Source organism: Pavona decussata, unplaced genomic scaffold (assembly GCF_977016875.1).
Source record: "Pavona decussata unplaced genomic scaffold, jaPavDecu1.1 SCAFFOLD_59, whole genome shotgun sequence".
NCBI classification, from domain to species: domain Eukaryota; kingdom Metazoa; phylum Cnidaria; class Anthozoa; order Scleractinia; family Agariciidae; genus Pavona; species Pavona decussata.
Window position 1 is genome coordinate 1,805,574 of NW_028145481.1, and position 22,991 is coordinate 1,828,564.

The 22,991-nt window shown below is 37.4% G+C and overlaps 3 protein-coding genes and 1 long non-coding RNA gene across 5 annotated transcripts; 1 reads left to right on the forward strand and 3 right to left on the reverse strand.

Moving 5' to 3' along the window:
• Nucleotides 1-428: 428 nt before the first annotated feature.
• Nucleotides 429-8,107, reverse strand: LOC146479370 (uncharacterized). The gene is made up of 3 exons (XM_085110848.1): nt 7,897-8,107; nt 7,236-7,409; nt 429-709 (listed from the first exon to the last, which is right to left on the reverse strand). The coding sequence occupies exons 1-2, from the start codon at nt 8,025-8,027 to the stop codon at nt 7,277-7,279; spliced, it is 264 nt and encodes an 87-aa protein (XP_084966974.1). The 5' UTR covers nt 8,028-8,107; the 3' UTR covers nt 429-709; nt 7,236-7,276.
• LOC146479371 (uncharacterized) lies at nt 1,239-5,067 on the forward strand. Its single transcript, XR_014864946.1, has 2 exons — nt 1,239-1,496; nt 2,865-5,067. It is a non-coding gene; the product is annotated as an uncharacterized LOC146479371 (long non-coding RNA).
• Nucleotides 2,775-6,159, reverse strand: LOC146479372 (ubiquitin carboxyl-terminal hydrolase 17-like protein D). 2 transcript variants are annotated; one of them, XM_085111010.1, is made up of 5 exons: nt 4,966-5,047; nt 4,423-4,505; nt 4,247-4,324; nt 4,021-4,108; nt 2,775-2,925 (listed from the first exon to the last, which is right to left on the reverse strand). In XM_085111010.1, the coding sequence occupies exons 1-5, from the start codon at nt 5,023-5,025 to the stop codon at nt 2,854-2,856; spliced, it is 381 nt and encodes a 126-aa protein (XP_084967136.1). In that variant the 5' UTR covers nt 5,026-5,047; the 3' UTR covers nt 2,775-2,853. The 2 variants fall into 2 exon arrangements, with proteins under 2 accessions (XP_084967136.1, XP_084967135.1); XM_085111009.1 differs by lacking the exon at nt 2,775-2,925 and adding an exon at nt 2,966-3,094 and having other exon boundaries at nt 4,966-6,159.
• Nucleotides 8,108-16,334: 8,227 nt separating the features above from the next.
• On the reverse strand, nt 16,335-19,000 carry LOC146479373 (uncharacterized). Its single transcript, XM_085110849.1, has 3 exons — nt 18,771-19,000; nt 18,167-18,322; nt 16,335-16,581 (listed from the first exon to the last, which is right to left on the reverse strand). Exons 1-3 carry the CDS (start codon nt 18,893-18,895, stop codon nt 16,545-16,547), a joined length of 318 nt encoding a protein of 105 aa, XP_084966975.1. The 5' UTR covers nt 18,896-19,000; the 3' UTR covers nt 16,335-16,544.
• Between the last annotated feature and the right edge of the window lie 3,991 nt (nt 19,001-22,991).

The following is a 22,991-nucleotide window of genomic DNA, read 5'->3' on the forward strand; positions in this document are numbered from 1 at the left end:
GCTCGTGAGGTGTATATAGGTGGGTTTTGGTTTTCCACAGCCGAAAATAACCAACCGGAGGATGTGTTTAATTAGCCACAGGTCTAGGTCGCCATATGCGCAGATCGGATGAATTTAGTTCTTTCGCCAGACTTTGATCGAACGCACTGTTGTATACACATTGGGTGCGAAGTTTACCGCAGTACAATTTTAGTGCAAATTTCCGAATTACCGATATAAATCGCCTCGGGCAGTGATATTTTCACTGAGAAAAAGCGAATTTCTTAGGAAGGACAATCTATAGAACATTTTGAACGGCTTTTTTCAAGCTAGTTAAGGGAGTTAATTATGTTATGACCAGTTTCATCTTCGCTAAACCTTATAAAGAGTTAGTCGGGAACTGACAAGGTTCCATAAAGACTGTGTTCACTCGGATGCTTGAGTTTAGAGAGACATGGCAAGAACTTATACACATAAAGCTTCTTTGTAATATTTATATCATGGCCACGTGGCTATTAAATAAATAGTGAGTTTTACAAATATATTTTCGCCATAAAGTGAACTCGAAAACAATTAGATACATCAATATTTCTTTTGCAAAAATCATTGATTTGTCATACGAATTTTCTCAGTCTTAATAAATATTCATTCAGAAGATTATACGCTTAATTTATATCACTCTTCGTTGTTATTCGCCTTGTCATTGTAATTCTTGATCTTGATCTTGGGCCTGCAAAGAAGATAAGAGACCCACATATTTTAATTTTGCGATTTTGCTTCGATACTACTTTGAAGTTGACTTGTTCTCTAATTCATAGATCGATTAATTTTTAATTTCAAGGGTTCTTTTAAGCGTTTTAAAAAACGCTCCAAACGTACTGCCAAGGCTTTGTTTGTGCCTTCGCACCGGTGCGAGCAATTTTTTTTTTTACGCCCACTTCAAGATGGCGGACAGTTACCGTGACAGACTGGTAATTAGCAAGTCAAGTAGAGTAACACAACATTACTTCCGGTAAATTCGCGATCGCTTTCGCGTGTTTCCATGGCTTCTCAAGACGTTGTTTTTACCTGTTTTTACACTGAGACACCAGACATCATTAGCGAAATGTAAATTTAATGAGCTGAGATCAATTAAAGTGCGGATAACCTTGTGAAGAATACTTCTCAAATCGCCTCCGAACATTTTTATAGTATGTAGTGTATCGAGCCCCTTTCTACGGCTAACCCAACCTCTATTAAAAAATATGTCTCGTACTTTTATAGTGTCACCATTCCTCGAGTGCAGTTCAAAGCTCAGAAGACATTTTTCTGGTGGGCGTAAAACGAAATCGATTTTCATTTTACGCCCAGTTTTTGGGCCCGCGGAAACTAACGAGAAAACTGGGCATGAAAGATTACAAGAAAAGGGACTGGAAATGAATTAAGACATAAATGTTGAACTCTGGAGAGTACAAGTTTGTACGGCTCGTTTCAATACGGACAGCTGCTTATACAGAGGGTAATCAAGTGCAATCAAGGTACGCAAAAAGCAACCAATCACAAAACTTGTAAATAGAAAATTGTGCATGTGTTTACATGGACTGATGCAGACACTTGAGGGAGTTTGGGTTCCCCTTTGCCTTGCATAAACTTTCAAATTCTCCCAAACTCCCTCAAATGCTGTTTGTAATTGAATGTGTGTTCCTTTAACCTTGTTAATCACAGTCACATCCTCTTACTTGTGATTCTTTAAGCTCAACCACTTGCCTAAATTGTTAACACTTTCCAGAATAATTTTTGCTGATTTTTTGCAATGTTACTTGCAAGATCATGCTTTCTTTTCTGTACCTTTGGTCGTTTCCTGACACGAAATCTAAGACTAAACCGATCAAATTCATCACTGTCATTGCCCTCGTCCTCAGCCTTTCTTGTAAATGGTTTTGGAGGTCAGTCTGCTCGAGTTTTCTTCATCCTTCAGGAAATCCCCTTTCTTCACTGGCCTGTTACTGTAGATTGCACCTAGCTTTCTTCTTTTTCCAATCCTTTTTTTTTTGGTTGTAGTCTGGAATCTGTTAAGGTGACGGCTTGCAAAAGTATGTAGCGCAGATGCAATTCGAGGTATCACACTACAGGTACTCCCTTCTTTGAGTTTTTCATACCTTGAAACAAACTAGCTGACTCCCACAATAAAATTTTCATCTCCACTCTTTAATTTTGAAACAATGTCATTGCACACTTCATAGACCTTTGTCTAAAGACCTTCTGCTATGGGGTAGATTGGATGCATTTCATCAATACTGTCAACTTGACTGCTGTTGTCTGTAATGTCTGTTGGGTCTAGTGATGGTGTGGTTAAATCTAATGAACATTGGGGTCAAGCACTGATTGTCCATTGAAGCAGACTCCATTTTGAGTTGCTTCCTCTTCCACATTTTTCTGGTGTACACCGTCTGCCTGCTAATAACTAACAAAGTAATTAATGCTGGCTGTTAAATTATTCTGATCTTGTTTCTAACTTGTCACCCCCCTTTGGAACCCACAATAACTATATAACTGTATAATTTGGAATTTTATTGCATCGCTTGCAAGATGAAGTGAATCCTGTGCTCTGATTGGCTACTCACCTGATCAAGATGGAGCCATCTTGCCCACTTAGGATTACCTGTTACCCGTTTACTCATGGATGCATATAATAAATCTTTTATTGGCCAAGCTTAGGTCAAGATGGCAGAATATTGGCCTTGTTCTATTGTTGGCAAAATTATTGATCGTCCTGTCCCTAAATTGTACCGATGCCCCCCCCCCCCCCAAACCCCTCACCCCCTACACACACGCACATCTTTTTAGGCTGGGATCCCTCCTTTTAAATAAAGGCTAATCTCTTTTGTATCATGATTATTTTGAAGGACGTAAAAAAAGAAGATAAGCCTCTTGCCCAAGAGCTTCGTTATGTGATACACAAGAAACCTGCAAAAAAATGTAAAAGTAAGAAACTGTATGTATGGCTTTAACATACCACTTCATCATTCATACAGAACCACCTCTGGTCGACCTTGCAGTAGCTATAATGGTGGCCACATTTGCACTTAGTACCACTATGTACAACAACACTTTGCAACTCGTACATATTGCTGTTCTATGTAAGCAAAACATTATAGTATAAACAATTAGAGAAGGCATAATCTTAACTATTTCTATAGGTGTGTACCCTTTCTCAGATAAACATTTAAATGGTAATACAGTGGAACCCCTCTAATACTGGTATAGGCAACCTCCTATTTAATGTCAGGAAAAGTGGTTGGCTAAAAGAGGTGGTCACTGTCAGAGAGCCTGCAGACTGTAATGTTGTTAATTCTAACCTGAATCAATTTCTATAAATGGGGATGGATATGGCAAGTGGAAGTTGTGGGAAACATGAACAGAAGGCAAGTGTTTCATCAGCTAGTGGCCTGTTTCAGGTTATCCCAAAACTTTCACAAATGTTACCATGGAAATAAGGAAAGTATGAATTTATACATCTTTTCTATAGAGTTACAGTTCAACAACCAACCAAAATAAATACAAGGGAGTATTTCTTTCAAGCTGTTGGTAGGACTGCTGTAATTGGTCAGTGGTGTTGCGCATGGGAACGAGTGTGAGTTGTGTGTAAAAAACATGGCCGACAGCCTGAGTAAAGTATGATCGTTGTGTTAGCCAAGTTGTTCCTGTTCATACCTGTATCAGCTGGTCAACAAAGCTAAGTGGACTATTTCATCACTTTTCCTTTTTGAATGTCAACCCAGTTTATTTGTAGAGATCAAAATTACTACAATCAAACTTCCCATAAGTGAACACCTCCCATAAGCGGACACCCTTGGGACCAAGCACAGGTGTCTGCTTTTGAGAGGTGTCCACTTACGGGAGCTGTGCATTGGCGGAGGTTCAACTATAATACTAATATTCTTAAAATAAAGCTATATACAGGTAATGATAGTACAGACAATAAATTAGGGTATGTCACTACTTACAGCTTTTCTAAAAAAATTATATTTTACTTTCTTATTGTATCAAAAATAATTATACCTTTGATGGCTCATTCAATAGTACGCAGTCAAACCATGCAGGATATATCAATTTCTTCCTCAATTTGTTAATTCCTGTTCTCTCAAATCTGCAATATATTACTGCAAATATTAGGGGGAAAAGGATCCCTTGTCTTTAGAGTTCAGGTATTAAATGCAAGAAGCTAAGACAAAAATCTCCACAAAATTATGTAACTTTCAAAACCAATTCTTCAAAATAAACCTACCTTTTTAAATGGAATGTGAGGACTTTGGGCCATTTACCAACAAATTGGTCTTTCTCAGCCCTGGTCAGCTCATTACACCTGTGTACAACACCAAGCACAATAGGTATTGTGGGCACACGCAAACACAATCTAATATGATCTCTGTGAGACATATTGCAAATTCATGACTTCCTAACCTTTCGCAGAAGCATCGATTGTCCCCATCAAGAATTTTTGTCTGTATATAATCGAGTGCTTCAACCAGTGATTGAGAGGACCCCTATTTTATAATAAGAAAAGATAATTCCATTTGACTATGTATGGTGATGGTTAAGAGGCCATGATAGGAAACGTTTTTGTAAATAAGAAAATTGAATAAATTGTTAATATTAAAATGTAGTTACTGTTTGCACAAATATGACCAAAATTCTTGATGATTGACACAAATCCTTTATGCATAGCCCATCACTGTTGATTACTGTGCTTTGCTATAACATGCCAAATCCGAAATTGAAATCACTGCCGACAGTTGCATTTTTCGCTACCGTCAATGACTGCACTGGAAGCTTTAGAAACAAAGTAACAGGATCAATAGGTCACGCTCGTGCACGGTGATTGGTGGATTTTGATCCACTTTGTTTGATTGATGGCAGGAAAAAATGCAACCATCTGCTCATGCAGTGTTTTGTATTTCAGATTCCACCTGTTATTGAAAAGTGCAAGTTAACTGTTACATCTACCTGTATGTCGATACTGTTATTTAACATGGTGATTGTTCTGCTGCTGACATGTTGGCACATTGTACACTTTACTGAAGTGGAGAATAAAATAGCATATTTGGAGATATTGACTTTGTTTATCTGTGCAAAATTACTACTGTCACATACCTCATGCAAACATGGGCACTATTATTTTTGTTTGTTATAGTAACTAGAATACTTCTCAATGGGAAGCCTACTAATAACTAGGCGTGGCCTATTAGTTAGCCCACTAGGGGTCAAATCCTCCACCCTGCCACTATCTGGATTTTTCTTCCACAGTCTCAAATTCAACTACTCTACAGGACTCGAGGACTCTTTTGTAAATCACTTATTAGTGACATTGAGTTCCTCAATAAAGATTATTATTATTACAGTTTGTAAATAGCCTTCATTGGTCAGCATCCGGCCAGTTGGTTATAACATGGTGCTGGAAAGTCATTAGGGGCAGCCATGATTCACATTTGTGGCATTAATTTATTCATTTATTGTTATTTTTTTTTTTATCATTATTTGTTATTTTTGTATTATTTTAATAATTGCATGTATACAAACCTGTACTGGTTAGCTCTCCTCCAATTTCTTCATGGAAGTGAGAGGCACCACTAAAAACAGACCACCAGCCTTAAGTGGAAGTGTATCATTACTCTATAAAGTATTGGTTTAATCATGTTTTATGTCTAGCTGTATAAGGTACAGCTTTACTGACACTCAATTGTCAACTGATAACGCCATGTCCAATCGATCGCACAGAAAACTAGTGTAAACAGAGAAATAGACGAATTTTCCACGAGTGTGACAAATTACCGCGAAATGGAAACAATTTTGCCGCCAAAACTTACATATCTCTTAGTTACCAGCTTCCCAACGAACGATCGCACTTTTTTCATGCCCAGTTTCTTCGTTACTTTCCGCGGGCCCAAAAAGTGGGCGTAAAATGAAAATCGATTTCGTTTTACGCCCACCAGAAAAATGTCTTCTGAGCTTTGAACTGTACTCAAGGAATGGTGACACTATAAAAGTTCGAGACATATTTTTTAAAGGTAGTAGAGGTTGGGTTAGCCGTAGAAAGGGGCTCGATACACTACATACTATAAAAATGTTCGGAGGCGATTTGAGAAGTATTCTTCACAAGGTTATCCGCACTTTTATTGATCTCAGCTCATTAAATTTACATTTCGCTAATGATGTCTGGTGTCTCAGTGTAAAAACAGGTAAAAACAACGTCTTGAGAAGCCGTGGAAACACGCGAAAGCGATCGCGAATTAACCGGAAGTAATGTTGTGTTACTCTACTTGACTTGCTAGTTACCAGTCTGTCACGGTAACTGTCCGCCATCTTGAAGTGGGCGTAAAAAAAAAAATTGCCCGGTGCGATATACCCATTATCGACCCCAGGAACTCTCCCGTTTTGCGGGGCCAGTCCCGGGGACGAGATTGCGATGTACCGTACTCAACACCTGTCTCAAATGTCCTAAACCCGGTCGGTATCTGGTATTGATTTAAGTTTCAACTCCACAGCAGGCTTTCCGCCGGCTCCATCTGGAATGTCTGCAATACTGGGAGCATTCACAGAGTGAATACGTATTACCACTGAATCTGTGTATACGGACTAGACACAGTCGGTTGAATTCATTCGAATTCATGTTATGTTGTCGTATTTTCGCTTCCTTAGACAAGATTAACAACACGTACGGCCCTGTGAACTAGCTTGGATTATTTTTTTTGACGAAAGACTGAGCTATGCTTTGAACCGTTGGCCTCCACAGGACGTTTTCCTGAACAGGAAGACTTTTATACCGATACTTCTTCCTACTGAACGCCCACACTTAAAATGCGCTATCATGATGGACAAAATTTGTTTTTACCCCTTGCACTGACGCATCTCATATAAGCATGCATGTGATGTTATTCAGTGCTTGATCAAATGAAATTACCGCCATGTTGTATCTTTTAAAAATACTATTTATTAAATTGTTTCCGTGTTTTTGGTAATCCACTATTTCCAAAAAAGTATATATTCCTTCACATCTATACCTCGTCTTTTTATCCGAAAAGAGTATTTTTTCTCAGACTCCAAAAAGGGTATCATGATTACATGATTATTTCAGATGATTACATGATTATTTCAGGCTAGTATGTCTTTTCAAGCGATACACTGTCCTGTATCGCTGTATGAACCGTATCACCATGCATTACAAAGTTTTTTATTAGCGTGTTTTCGCTGTACTTAAAAGATATCGTAAAAATTACCTGTGACTTGCGTTTTCTCAGGCTGCCAAGGCTTGCTGTCATCATGACAACTCAGGATCTGGAGTGGGACAACCAGGCAGCCTAGGTGTATTCTCGCAAAACCACCAGCGTTTGAACCTTCGGAGAGCGCGTTGGACTCGCTGACGACGGGGTTGTAAAATAACATCCGATAAACTACAAGAGAACAGAACAAATTTAAAACTACTATATACAACGTGACGTGACGTTTCCTTCAGCTCACTTTCTAAATGTTATCGTTTGAAATGTCTCGAGCTTCTGAACCGCACTTGTTTCTTTCTCTATGGCTCATCATGTATCATCTCTTTGTAGTTTGATACTATACCGTAAGTGGCACTGAACTGTTGCTTTGAGCTAAATTTTTACCGTTTTACATGAAAAATATTACTTAAGGGTGACCGCTTATCTTAAAGCTACCGACTTAGTAACTCTTGTCTCCAAATAACTTTTTTTTGTGTTCAAATAATTTTTTTCTCCTTTAGTTGATCTAGACGGCACCACACCTAAGTCAGATCTTCATTTCTCTATGTTTTGACATAACTTTTCTGGAGGTTTGTGCTTTCAGTTAACTATCATATTTTAGCCTATGCTTCCTGTGATTTGAGATCACCTCAGAAGTTACCAAACTTTTAAATTTTCTTACCTCAGTTTTGTTTTAAGAATGTCATCTTTTAACTCTGCTTGCCATGCGTCGTCTGTCGGCTTTGCAAGCGTTGCCCTCCACAGCATGGCTAACACAACCATGACTATACCAAAAATTAAAACTCCTTTCATTTTGGTTACTCAGCTGCTGACGGCTTCAGATCTCGACTCTTTTCTAGTTGGAGTGACTATGGTAGCGCTCCGTTTCGTTCGCCGTTTTTATAATTGCAAGAAGTTATTTTGGAAATCTCTCGGAAATGGTGATGACGCGTTGCGGGTGCGACCACAATACGAACACCGACGGAGGGTAAAAAAACAAGCTAGTCACGCGAGGATTTTACGCAATTACTTCGGAATTACTTCGTTCATTCTCCGTCGATGGAGCTAAGCCATGTTTTAATAGTCCAAAAATGGAAATAAATTGTTCAGGTTAAAAGAGAACTGCATTACGTGGCCCTCACTAAAGGCGTTTGAGAGTAAGCTTTACTTATCCTATTAAGAAACATTTTATTTTAAAAAATCTCTCGACTTCTCTAGATGTACTGAAATAGGATCTACGTGGTGGCAGTAGGAATAAACAACATTCTTAAATCATCTGTGTTTAATTTAGATAAAAGAAGTAACCCGGGGGGTTACTCTTCCGAATTTTTGGTGCGGTCCCGAGGGTGTGTCGTCTGTTCAGTTGATTTTGAAATCGTGACCTTATTTCAGCCAAAAATTATGTAACTTTTTCTTCCTTCTTGCATATGGAAACACAATTAAAACTGCAATGCTAGTTTAACGGATAGATAGCAGACCGGTAGATTTAATGTAGAACAACACTCGACTAGTAGAACTGGCCTTCTTTAGGGTCAGACTAGAACTATAGTCTTCTACAGGGCCAGGGTAGGTCGGTGCAACTTTAAATATGTGAGTACCCACCCCGGAAAAATAACGTCCTGCTTTGCCCAGGACTTAAAACATCTTATCTGGCCGGAATAGTTTACATTTCGTGAAACTTTTTTTTGCGTCTCCGTAAATGTGATTCAGGGACAGATCAAAACTGGGAATTTAAAATTTTGTTAAAATGCATGATGAACCAAGGTGTATTTGTATTACTTTAAATGGATGTAAACCCACACATTTGCTGTTTGAGTATTTAAAAAAGAGATTATGATTAAAATAAAAAGAGTTCCTTAAAAAGAACTAAAATTACAATGCACCTTATTTATCCCATGCAGGGATTTTCCTGAACTTTCGATACAGCCGCCACAAACGCGACCTTTTTTCACAAACGCTTCGATTGTCAATCTTTTTCGCATCAGCGGGAACTAATTCTTTTATTTAGAGTATTTTTACCAATCTTTCGCCAAATTCCTCTCAGAGATTAGTACATAAACAGTTTCATAATTCTTATCTGTAGTATTAATTAAATTAAATTAATTAATTCTGTTATCTAAAATTAGGGGACTTTGTTAATTAAATGCTCTTTTGAATCACTTTGAAAAGGTCACTTTCACTTTTCTAATTGCGTGAATGTGGCCATTTATACGAAAAAACAAACAAACAAAACTGTGGCTTACCTAAGCCCGGAACTTATCGTTTAAATGCGTGGAAAAATAACATTTCTGTCGCGTCACTGAGTGTACAACGCCACAGCTTAGCTTGGCCGAGCCTTCGTATTAAACAGCACATTTTTTGTGTTCTTCGTGGCTTAGCCAAGATGCGGCTTAACATCTCTCAGTATATTACCTGTAACCGTGATTGGAAACCGACTTTTTCACAAGTCGAGGTAAAAGAGTCTTACAAATTCTCCTGTTATACAATTTCAGTTAATCAATTTAATCAGACCGTGTTATTAATAAGGATTAAATTATTTTGTTTTAGTTATAGACACGTTCATTTCCAATTAATGTGAACCTTTATTGTTCAGAAAATATGTATCTTTTAATGTAAAGCTGTCATATCTTAATTTAAATAAAATGAATTAATTACTACACATTTTCTCAGAGCAAACATCCAAACATGTAGTGCGAAACTTTGAATGTCGGTTGAGCCTCACGACAAAGAACAGTATAAGCGTGGTGTCTGATTTCTGCGATTTAGGTTGTGATGGTGGTGAGTCAATTTATATAGTTTTGTCTCCTATGATTGGCAGAGTAAACAGCGTCCATGGGATCAGTAAACTTGTCTTTAATATTCAATTCAATTTTATTTACACTTATTACAACGAAATACAATATATTTTACAGTAAGAAAAAAATTAAACGTACAGAGCAATTTACTTAATGATTTTCCTTTCTACGGAGGAAGTGCGTAGTAGCCAAAGGAGCAAGGCTCTTTCGTGTTGGCCACTACCTCTGTGCAGTTAAATAAAATAGGGGGAAGAATATCGTAATAAGTGAAATATATTTCCAAAGGGTCTTGATAGTAGCAGGAAAGTTAAAAGTTTAAAGAAAACGACAAAACCTTTAAGGAGTTACAAAACAATTCCTGTTTCGACAGAGACTTCTGTCATCTTCAGTTAGTTAATGAACAAAGCGTTGGAAGTTAAATTTATAATAAGTAGACAAAAATGCTAATTATGATAAACGGTGACAACAAAATGAACATGAAACGCGACAATGTGAGAATTGTAGGGATAATTTTAAATTAATGGTGCAATTGTTGATTCAAGGAAGGTGGTTCTCTTTATATATGAATAGCCTATTTTATCTTGAGTTGGAAAATAGTAGAGGCGTGATCTAAAATATGGAAACAATCTAATGAACATAAAGCTCGACAATGTTCAGAATTCTACAGATGTTTGAAAATATGGGAGGCCCAGTACTGGCTAAGTGCTCACGGCTCACACTCATTTGCGGGCTGTAATGCCTGTTTTGTCTGCCGGTAGATCATGCAATCTTCAGATTTTTACTGAAATCTCCAGAGTTTTTTACCTCAGTCTCCAGACTTTCGGTGTTTTGAGGTAGAGAGTCCTGAGTATCGGACGGTAGAGGTTGAGGAATAGGGGATGTAGGCAGAGACCACCATTTATTTTGTGGTTTGGTGGCCGTCCTGTTTGAGTGGCCATTAATTCCCGAGTTTCCTTTATGCTCGGGATTAAACGGGCCGGCGTTACCGAGATAAATCCTCATGGCCGGGGCTTTTCCACTTCAACTGAAATTCTCTCTAAAAGAACTAGAAAAAAAGTTACCATTGAACTTTGGAACTGGGAATCAATCCACAGTTATCGTTGAATCCATACTCAATGATGCCGTTTTATATATCAGCATGAGCGGTTTAGCTAAGTCGAGAACTCACGGCATGAATAAATTGAAATTATAACATAGCGCGCTATGATACATTTCTCAACATACGCACGGCCGTGCGTCCATCCGATGACGTGTGCAAGATGGGGGAAGCATACGCGCGCTGTGTTATTAAAACACTTTTACAGAGAGACAACACCATAAAAAATGTATATTTATAGAGCTTGAAGCTTATGAAACGTTAAGATTAAACCGATATGAGAAACCGTTTTCGCCTTTTTTTTTTGTTTTGTACAGAGAATCTTGTAATTAATCGGGATCAAAACCTGCTTTCCATGAATCATTTACTTTATTTTCACCATGTTATAAAAGAATTGGTTCATGCTTTTAGCTGTGCGTATATCGAGTTATGGATGCACTTGGGAAGTTTGGAGAGCACTCAAGAAGCTAGAGTTGCTCTCGGCTACACCTCGAGCAACTCTTCCGCTTCTCTCGTGCTCTCCAAACTTCCCGCGTGCATCCATAACTCGATATACGCACGCTAAGCATGAACCAATTTTTAAATGATCTTTTTATAAGGTCGCTGAGCATTATGTTATTAACAGCTTATGTCTGTGCGGTTTAGCTAAGCCCCGGCTCTAAGTGGTACGTACTGCCACGAAGATTTTGCTGTATGTTTGTCAAAAGTGCTAACATATTTGACTCAGGACCTTCTTCTTTATGAAATGATTTCTCTGAACAAAAGATAAACTATAATACTTTTGCAATCCATTTTTCTAAGATACATAGGGGGAAGTTGAAAAAACTAGCTTTTCAAGTTGCAATCCATTTCCATCCTAGCCATCTGCAGCTAACGATGAATGATACCATTTTCAGTGAACTAGTCCAATCCATTCAAATCCTAGCAGTATGCAGGATATTTGTCCCATCATAACCTAGTTTAATGGCCTTAGCTCCCACGAGCCTCCTGTAGCCCAGTAACAGAGCATCCAAACTAGTAATCGGAAGGTCTTAGGTTCGACTCCTGATAGGAGCACTCGGATTTCCTTTTTCCGAGTATAACTCGCTAGTATGCCTGTGTTACTTTCTAGAATAATACATGGCATTCTCATTTATTCACTTAATGATGAGATGCTCCAATTGAGAGATTCTGTCATGGCATACAAATGCGCAAACAATTTAGCACCTGACTACTTATGTATAAAATTTAAAAAAAGATCAGCTGTTCATGATCGCACAACTCGTAATAACAATAAGCTTCATATCCCTTTATAGCGGAGCTCCGCACGCCGGGGGCGGGCGCGCGGAGCCCCATTGATAAGAGATTTTGGTAAACCCATGTATGCAAAAAATTTTGGTTTTGGCGTCACTGTCCGACCGTCCGTACGAACGTCCGCCCATCTATGTAAGCCACCGTGAAATGTCACACTCAACCTGTGCAGCAACCCGCGTTTTTTCGGCGGGAAGTGAGATGGCTTACTTCTTTAGAAAAACAAACGATTTTGAAGAACAGTTATTTCTTGTATGCGTTGAATATGTTGTCAAACTAGACATGTCGAGAGAGCAGGCAACTAATAAGCAAATTTGAACCCCGAGAGCGACGAACAAACAGGTGAAATGTCAGTTGGAAACAAACATGTGGTGAGCTGGGTGAGTAAGCAACTCCAGGTTGCATGGAAATTAAATTCAATTTTGCGGACAACTGTCGGTAATTTTCCATATTTAACATACTTCAAATTATACACAAATACTTAAGTCGTTGCCATACGACAAATATTCGTGGATAAACTAATTTTGAACATTCACAGAGCTATTCACAGAGTTATGTTTTGTGTTGGACTTGTGTAATTCGCTCATTTGTAAAAACGCAGTAAACGTTTAAATATTTTGAACCACAACCAAACATTATTTTTCCTGTACTCTCCTTTTGTTAACGTTTACTTATAGACTAGAATTATTTCTGTAGGAGAAATATTCACAGAGTTATGAATTGTTTTGAACATTTTGTGTTGGACTTGTGTAATTCATCTTCAATTTACAGCGCATAAGTTTTGTAAACACGCTCTAATTTTGAGCGCTCATTGAAATATTTCAGACCACAACCAAACATTATTTTTCCTGTATTTTCCGTTTGTTAACGTTTACTTAGAGACTAGAATTATTTCTGTAAGAGAAACATTCGCAGAGCTATGAATTGTTTTGAGCATTTTGTGTTGGACTTGTGTAATTAATTCGCAATTCGCAGCGCATATTAGTTTTGTAAACACGCTCTAACTTTAGGTGCTCACTGAAATATTTTGAACCACGACCAAACATTATTTTTCCTGTATTCTCCGTTTGTTAGCGTTTACTTAGAGAGTAGAATTATTTCTGTAGGAGAAATATTCACCGAGTTATGAATTGTTTTGAACATTTTGTGCTGGGCTTCTCTAATCAGCTCTAATTCATTCGCAATTCACAGCGCATACTGAGTTTTGTAAACACGCTCTAATTTTAAGCGCTCACTGAAATTTTTCGGGCCACAACCTTAACCAAACATAATTTTTCCTGTATTCTTTTCTTAAATTTTAGTTAGGGACTAGAATTATTCCCTTAGGAGAAATATTCCTAGAGTTTTTTGTTCTCGACTTGTGTAATTCATTCGTAGCGCATATTTGTAAACAGTACGCCCTAATTTTAAAGTAAACGTTCAAATATATCGAGCCATAACCAAACATTATTTTCCTTTATTTCTTCTCTTGTAACATTTATTATGAGACTATAAACATTTCTGTACGAGGAATATTTACAGAGTAATAATTTTTGAAATAAAAATTTTATTTTTATCCGAGTGTCCAAATTGCACGCGTGGAAAACATTACGTTGTAGCCAAATTTTTCTTTATTGTACGCATTAAAACTTTACACAAGTGCATTAATAGTTTCCACAGGAGAAATATTTGAGAGAAAGCGTAATTTTTTCATCCTCAAGTGTTTTATGCCCTCGAACGTCATCGGATTCAGCAATGTGATCTCGCACGATCAACAAGAACAGCTTACGGTTCAAAACATTAATTTTTCCGCTGACGCGTAAAAAGTTTTCTTTATATCCACTTAAGATCTATATATGTATAACTCAAGACAGGATGAAGAATTTGTAACGTTATTACGTTCAAACAATAAGCAGAGTAGCATGTATATAAATGCTATTAAAAAGTTATTGTGGAGCTCCGCTTTTAGGCTTGGCTAAATATATATATTATAAGACTTGTAGCGGTCAACGCACATTTGCCTATAGAGCAGTTTAATTTCTCTATGGAACTCTTTAGACGAAGATTTACAATCCTCTACCTCAGTCAAGGCCCTCAAATATTCTCTGAAAACCAACATGCTGATCGAATGAAAGAGATAATTTGCCAGTTGATTAGCAGTCAATTAGTAGATATGTAGATATTAGTATATTTTATTGGTTTTGTACTGATATTAGTATCAGTGATTCATATTGTAAATAGTTACCGAAAAGCCTTGCGAGGAGTGATTATTAAAGTTTGCTCAGTGTTGTTGTTGTTATTCACCAGGATTGGAATATACTGATCACATTTATTTCATAGTCAAGGGTTGTTGTTGACAAAACTGAATCATGATTATTTTGACTTTTACGTCTGTACAAATATGTTTTTTTGGCTGTTCAAAGTGACACTAAAAATAGGTGACACTGCCTCTTTAAATTCTCTCTTATAAACTTCTAATAAATTGTCATTCCACCCATTTTAAATGATCAAACTCTTGAATACTGGGTACCAGTGTAGCAGGAAAGTATAAGAAAAATTGTATGAAAGAAAATGGACCGTTATTTGTACCGGCTTTGCTAATTTGACATAGATATTTCGCCGAGTCATTTACCTGTAAGCAAAAAGTTGTTGAGACATATCAATCTTTGTGACAACACTCAAAATATTTAATCTCAAGGGGAGGTCTTCCAGGCTCAGAATACAATCTTGGGGACTAGTGTTGGTAAGAAGCGTCAAAATAACATCGCTCAAGAAAATAATCACTTATTTCGCTCATACCAGTATCTTGATTTTCAGCCTTTTCAAGTTTTTGCAACTCATTATTATTATTATTTTTCTTTTTTCTACCGTGACTTCAGTAAAATGTTTAGTCTGGCCACAGGTATGAAACCACTCTTGCCCATACAATAGCTGCAGATTACGGGAGAAAATGTTTTTCTTTGAAATAGCAAGAAGACCACTAAAAATAGTGTGGTTTACGAATTTCGATTACGACAGTTTTGGTTTCTTGCTGTTATCGTGTGCAGTACATCGACATCTTAACAATGATTTCTCTTTAATCAAGAGAAGTTTTTTTAAACGAAGCCTTCCCACAAAAGATGCGGAAAAACCCATGTCGTGGGAGGGAAGAATCGAGAAGAACGTTATGTAATCCGATATAACGGTATCAATCGAATGTTGATCATTCTCCCGCTGAGATAAGTGAAAATTATTTCCTATTTTATTTCCCATAAAATGCGACCTTCCGGTCAGTAAATAATATTGCTCCGCTGAATCTTGATTAGGAATTAATAATTGTTTTAGAATAATTCTCAGCGGGTAAACATGAGTGTGTTAAGAACTTCGAAATGACGATCTTAAAAACGTGCGTGTACTTGGCGTGTACTTGGTATGTATAACTGAGGTCGATCTTCTCTGACAGTACACAACAGTTTGAGAGAGAGACGGAAAAAGAGCCACTTCTTCACTTGTAGCTATCTCTGACTTCCTGTCGGCCGTTTGACATTAGGTCCATTAGTGATCACCAGAATCTTCACTTTCTTTACGTGTTCTAAACCGGTTCCTGAAAATCTTTTCTGTTAGAATGTTTTAAAAAGCATTCATGAAGCTAAATTCCGAGAATATCCCGAACTTGTCATTTGTCTTTTTCAAGACAACCACCTTAAATTGCCAATGGCCTCAGCTCCGATTTTCTGGCTACGGGCCTGGTTACTTAGTCAGTCAGCCTCCCCAGACCCCTGCTTTTTTAGAAGATATTTTATCTAATACGTTTGCGTGTAAGAGTACAACTAGGGAAAACCATGAGTTCTAAAATTAATTGAAAAATAATATTGGTTTTTGAGATTAAAAGGATAAGATGTTCTTATAAAATACCAAACATGGACTAACGGGAATAACAAACAACAGGAAGCAAGGAAACAGACACAAAAGGCCGCAGGGAAAAATTATCGAACATGCCTTTAATATATATCGAGTCTAATTAATAAATAGTGTTTTACAAAAAATAAAATATGTTTACATTTGTGAACGTCATAGAAATAAAGAACTATAAATAATAATTACATCAGCCACTTTTAATCCACTCATGATCAGTCAGCAGATTTACTACAAATTTCTCACAAGAGTTTATATTAATCCCAGAGTTCATGATTATGTGGTCACTGAGTTTTTGGTCAACTTTGTGTGCCTGTGGAGAGAATATAACAAATCTAGATAAGTTCGACTTTATTCAATAGTATTTTAGATTGTTCCTATTTTAAAAGCGCTTTTACATATGTTCTGTTGCTGAGTACTCAAAACAATTTGTTCCATTCTAATGCATGCTCCAATGCAGCATGACTGTTTATATGCGAGATAGCCCACTCATGACACTGTCTCAAATATCTACTGCAAGTGTTGAGATCGAGCAACATAATTAATGCTGGCATCCCTACAATTTCGACCCCACAACCTGCAGTGTCACGATTTTCTTTTATCTCATCCGGCATGTCCGCGGCAATTGAAATCCTTTGCTGGAAAATTCTTAACGGTTCATTTGCAACGCAATGTTGAACTTTTCTTTGATTCACCGGGGATTTGTTAAAAACGGAAACAGTGTGAGCAGTAATAGTTTTACTCTCAATTCAATGATCCGCCACACAAAACCTATCTGTAACGACATTCACCTTTCACACCTAGGAAAGCGTGAACTCTCGCGGGCAGTTCCAATATCGAAGGAACTGCCACTCGAGCTCGTTAGTGTAAGGCTTTGTTTCCGCTGACATTTTTAAATCAGGCAAAGCTTTAAACGTAACATTTTTAAATAGAAAGTCCTATTTTAAATATTCATACGTCACTCATCTGCATAGTTCATGTCGTATTTTTAATGATGAATAACTTTTTTTGAAAAGTTGATACTCTTTAGCAAGAGAGGATCCTCTCTTGTCTTTAGCCTTTACAGTATAGGGTTTACTTTACTATAGCTTTTTGACTACGTTTTCCTTCTATTTTCGTCTTGTAAAGCGCATTCGAATATCTATATAGTGCGCTAAAAAATACTGTTTGTAATATTATTTATTTGTAGTGTTAACACCTTTAATTTTGACCACTTTCTCCCATACATTTCACCATTTTTTCGAGGTTTTTTTTGTATGGCGCACTTTTTTTTTTAATATTACAAGATTTTTTAATCATTAGTTAATTTGTTTATATTGCTCATGGTATACATATCGCATATATTTGCAATCTATTATTTACAGTAAATGTACTTAATGTTCAAGACTGTGCTAAATTAATCTCTAATTAAGTATTCAGCCTCGTAAACATGACATGCACGAAACTTGTATAACCAGATCGTACTGGTTAAGATGTTTTAAAAATGAATTCTGCAGTAAAAGGCGAGTAATATGAAACGAGTTTTTTGTAAGTTTTCCTTCATACATGCAATTAAACACATCTTACAATTAACGGTAGAGCAAGAAAAGTATAAAGAGCTGACATAGATAGATATGGATAACCTTTATTTTAACTCAAATAAAATTTAAGAGCTAAAAGCCTGTGGGGTCGAACAAGTATAAAAAAGGCATCAGTACCAAATAATAATAAGTGTACAATTATTTACATGATAAAACACGTATATACATGCAAAATCGCTATCTCTATGCCGCACAGTAGAGACGGGGACAATGTTTTTATGAATATCGCGCATCAAACCCACTAGCTTATACACCAATTGTACAATTTCACTACAGTTTGCTGATGGAATGAAGGAGGACTAATCTCGTGCAACTTACTTCGACTTTGGGTTGGCTCCTTGATCCAGGATTCTAGTTAGCCGGGGGCAACCAGGCAGTTTGGGTGTATTCTCGCAAAACCACCAGCGCTTAAATCTTCGAAGAGCTGCACGTTTAGCTCGCAGACGATATGGCTGTAAAATAACGTCTGATATACTGCAAGAGAAACAAACACACCACACACAAGCTATAAAAAATAAATTATATATCATGAAAAACACATTCTTTGAACTGAACCTTCGGTGACATGAAAAGGTTAGCGTAGTGTTTGGCCGTCCAGTGAAATCGCAAAATTCTGCGGCCAAGATCTTGTTCAACACTGACTTTCTCGTTGGAGATTTGAACCCCCGCGGTGGTATACTAACATTTTTAGTTACTTTTCCTGCAATTTAGAATGATTTTGTAGGGAAAAAACGACTTTGAAAAAAAGAAAGGTGAGATCCGGGTATCTTAATTGTAAGGGTTAGGTGAAATCAAAGCTCCTGGATTTAGAAAAATATGTCTCGGAATTATCTGCATTTCATAAACTTAAAACTCTAGCAAAACTTTCATTTGAAACCATCACTTAAATTGTTCAGAACATATGATTTCTTTTTCAAGTTACCTTAACTTTGTCTTTGCAATGTCATCTTTTAACTCTGCCAGCCACACGTCTTCCGTCTTCGCAAGCGTAGCACTCCACACTACAACAACAACAACAACTGCAACAAAACCTTGGAATCCCTTCATTTTGGTTGCTAAAGCTGCTAATGGCTTTTAGTTCCTTATTTTTTTTATCCACCTGGGATAACTTGAGTTTGAAAGTTAATCCTTGCTTAGCTTGCTTCTTTTATATATAATTTCAAGGAACGCCGCTAGCGCTCTCTCGGAAATGATGACGTCATGAGAGTACGTAAGTGATCGAGACGGGAACTTATCGATCGAGCCAACAGAAACCCAATGTAGTCACGCTATTAGTTATAAAAGAGATTACAAAAGTCAGCAGTATTATCAACGCTAGCTTCGTTCTTACGCCTTTGGTTAAATCAAACAGTGGTTTAATGGTCCGAAAATATCGTATGTAATTAGTAAAGATATAATAAAGTTGATTAATGAGGCTCCCACTAAGAGCAATTTCAGATAAATGGTTTTATTCAAGAAGACAAAGTTTTATGCTTTAAAAACATTTTGGGACCGTCCATCCGTGAACAGGATATGCGTATGGGTTGCGAAACAAAAGTTTTAAATTGTCTGTGGTCTATTTGCGTCAAAGGAAGTCAGTTTTGCTTCGGCTACTGAACTTAGCAAAATAATGCTTTATTCGCGAAAGTTTTTTCTTTTGATAAACGTATATTGGCTACAAAGGTTTTCATTTTTTGTGCAAAAATCTCGTTTGAGAAACATTGTTATACAGAGCAAGAACTGAGAGGTCTATAGTAAGATTAAAAAAATGGAGAATTATTCACAGCCGAGACACAGACATTTGTTCAATTGTTGTACTTTTAAACAAACATCCGTCCTATTCAAGAAATTAGTTGATGCTGACGAAAAAGGCGTTGTTCAACCGGATTAGTTTTCCTGAAACTAGTATGCCGTGTCGAGGGACAGTTTATCGTCACATGTTTTGCCTACGAACGTACACATATTTGCGTTGTCACAGCACGCCTTGTTCTCGCAAGGTTTGTATCTTTTTCATCAGATAAAAGGTTATATTTATCTGATTTAGCTATATTGCCGCCGACATTTAATATCGCCTATATTTGTTCCCCACGCGCGTAGCATGCCTATAATATTGAAAGATCTTGCCTAAGGATAAAAGATTCCGTTTTTCTAGATAACCTATGCGCAATGAGCCAGACAGCACCCAGTATCAAATTTGATATAAGTGACTTGATTTGATCGGCAACGTGAATTGATTTATGATTTTACTGAGAAGTCGTGCAGTTCTCTTAGAAAAAATCGAAAAATGAAAAAGAAAAAAAAAAGGCGACTTAATTGCAACTTAATTGGCATTACGTGCAAGGTCACTACAGCAAGCCGCCAACCATGACCATCCGTTCTGTTATCTACTGAAGATCACAGTGGCCCTACCAAACATATTAAGTTCTTGTTCTTGGGGCCGGGGGTGGGGACTGAAACCAACCTTTCAGGAGAAGCCTATGGCATCCATATATGATTCACTCAGTGCACTCAAACAAAACGTCTTTTCAAAAATAAAACGTTCATTCATTTCGAACCCGTCAACGATCGGAGACTTCCAAGGCCGGACGGCCGGCAAAACAGCTTCAAAATTGAGGATGATGATTATTCAAGAAAGTGACGCAGGCATACTCGGAAAAAAGAAATCCGAGTGCTCCTATCAGGAGTCGAACCTAAGACCTTCCGATTACTAGTTCGGATGCTCTACCACTGAGCTACAGGAGACTCGTGGGAGCTAAGGCCATTAAACTAGGTTCATGGGACAAACATCCTGCATACTGCTAGGATTTGAATGTCGAACGTGTGGTATATGAAAGAAATGTGATGGTATATTTCCAGCCTGGTGAATGAATGAGAATGATGATTATTCATTCACCAGGCTGGAAATATACCATCACATTTCTTTCATACAGCTTCAAAATGGTTTCCAAGTAAGCTCGACATTTTAGCCTATGATCAAATAAAAAGTGTCAGGTTTGTTAGTAAATACGTGTCGGCATGAGTTTCCCTCCGACTTGTCATTTCCCGTAACTGCCCTCCCTCCATCGTATTTTGGCGGCCGGTGTTTCTTTTTCTTGCTGGGGTACATTTAATTTTTTTCGTTGATTTTTATTTATTATTTTTCTTAATACAGGAAATCTTGACCATTCCTGGGAAGGAAATACAACAATGTTCCACCCACTTCCATAGCAACTGCGTTGTCAGGGAACTGATAAAAACAAACAACAGACTTAGCTAGATCATGATGACAGCAAGACTTGGGTGTGATTGCTCCGCAGAATAAATTTTGCAAGAAAACATACTTTTAAGGGAATGTTGATTATTTAGGTGCAGGGGTGCACGAGTAAGCTGGGGTGTGGGCGCATCTTAACAGGCTGTCTACTTGAAATACCATAGTAACTGCTATTATTGACCGATTAAAACCTGAGCTTATGACCTCTCCGTTATTCTATTAATCAGTTGCACCTCCATTTCTACGACAATATTCTCAGTTTCCTAGTTCCGGTGAATATTGAACTTTTATTTTCTTAACAGCACCTAAGTTACCATTGGATCTAAAAAATATGTATATCATCCAGTTATCAGTGACTATGAAAATATTGAATATTGAATATTCAAACAAGGATTGTAGACTAGGGCTATTGGTATATAGAAAGCCTTTTATCATACTGAGGTTGTGGTTAACAGTTGTCTAAGAAAATTTCTAGCTTGTCTGAGATAATTTACTGTCCCATTATGAAAAGAAGCAAAATGCGCTTTGAGTTTGTAACCTCGATTAGGTGTTCTTGCTACAGATTACATTTAGTCAATTTTTCAGTCATATTGGCTTAATTTTTTTTAATGCTTTTCGTTTTCCTTTCTGCCGTTCAATATAAGGCATTCTTTAATATTAGTAAGCATTCATTCAATGCCGTTCATTCATAACAAAACGGGGGAAAGACTTTCTCTTATCGTATATCGATAAGTCCATTGCTTAGGACTGCATATTTTAAACAAACAGATACCTTTATAATTATATTTAGAGCACTATACATGTAGTTCACTGAAGGGTACAAGGAAAATTTAGGTAGGTTGCCACCAGGGCTTCTGTTGTCACTAAGCTTTAAATTTTAGTAAAATACCAGCATAAATTGTGATTTCGAGTTTTTATTGTCATTTTTGCTTTTATAAATTGGAAATAGTTTGTAAATAGTTCCTGAAAAACCTCACGAGGATGTTACTATTAAAGTTACTTACTTACTGAATTGTTGTTACTATTTAAGGGAGAGTCATGTCACAACTTTGATGACACGACCTTAGACTGCGGGTTTACTCTCTTTTGCTCGAAAATCTGCGGGGAAGAATGCAAAACAAAAAAATTGAGCGAGCACGATATATATTTGAGGGGCGAGCGCTAGCGACGAAAGAGCCGCGACCTATGTAAGCCGTTCAAATTTTTCCCCACACCCATGAAATTAAATAAATGAAAATATAACGAACATATAGGCGTCGTCCACACGTATCCGGAAATTTGTGAAAACGCAAATTTTTTTTATGAATACGGCTTGCGTCCACACGTATCCAGCGTATTTTCCGGCCGTATCCGGAAAAATTGTAAACGCTCTCCAGAGTGGAAATTTTTTTATCCGATACGAATACGTATACGTGTGGACGGTCGTACCCGGAAATTTTTGAATACGCTTTCGTCATTCTCTTGGATCCAGTTTTCACGGCGAGCATTATAAACAAACATGGCGTACAGCAAGCCGGGTTGTAGCTTCTTTGTTAGTTGCTCTGATTTCTAGTTTGATATCATGCGTTCAGATAAATGCAGCTGTGATAAATTTACACAACCAATACATTAGAGATCGACAGGATGTTTTGAGATTGTTATTCAGGATTCGACCAAGAAGGACAAGCGCATAGTGGGGCAATTTTATTAGTGGCACAACGCTCGAAGAAGAATGGAGAGAGAATTTTAGAACTGCGAACTAGAGCAAATCAGAAAATTTCCGGATACAATCGGATACGTGTGGACGGCTGAAAACGACTCGAATACGCTGCGTGTGGACGCGAAAATTTTCGCATCCACAAAAAAATATTTGCGGAAAAAAAAATTTCCGGATACGTGTGGACATGGCCGACCCCATTGCCTGATTTCATACCG

What these genes read in the sequence shown, in the direction of transcription:
- LOC146479373 (XM_085110849.1), bottom strand. Translation starts at nt 18,895, where the DNA reads ATGAAGGGATTCCAAGGTTTTGTTGCAGTTGTTGTTGTTGTTGTAGTG. An exon ending in ATTGCAAAGACAAAGTTAAG is followed by an intron (nt 18,323 to 18,770) that starts GTAACTTGAAAA and finishes TTTCTCTTGCAG; the next exon opens with TATATCAGACGTTATTTTAC. An exon ending in GGAGCCAACCCAAAGTCGAA is followed by an intron (nt 16,582 to 18,166) that starts GTAAGTTGCACG and finishes TTCTCTCCACAG; the next exon opens with GCACACAAAGTTGACCAAAA.
- LOC146479372 (XM_085111009.1), bottom strand. Translation starts at nt 5,025, where the DNA reads ATGTGCCAACATGTCAGCAGCAGAACAATCACCATGTTAAATAACAGT. An exon ending in ATAACAGTATCGACATACAG is followed by an intron (nt 4,506 to 4,965) that starts GTAGATGTAACA and finishes ATTATAAAATAG; the next exon opens with GGGTCCTCTCAATCACTGGT. An exon ending in TATTGAATGAGCCATCAAAG is followed by an intron (nt 3,095 to 4,020) that starts GTATAATTATTT and finishes TTGCTTACATAG; the next exon opens with AACAGCAATATGTACGAGTT.
- LOC146479370 (XM_085110848.1), bottom strand. Translation starts at nt 8,027, where the DNA reads ATGAAAGGAGTTTTAATTTTTGGTATAGTCATGGTTGTGTTAGCCATG. An exon ending in ATTCTTAAAACAAAACTGAG is followed by an intron (nt 7,410 to 7,896) that starts GTAAGAAAATTT and finishes GTTCTCTTGTAG; the next exon opens with TTTATCGGATGTTATTTTAC.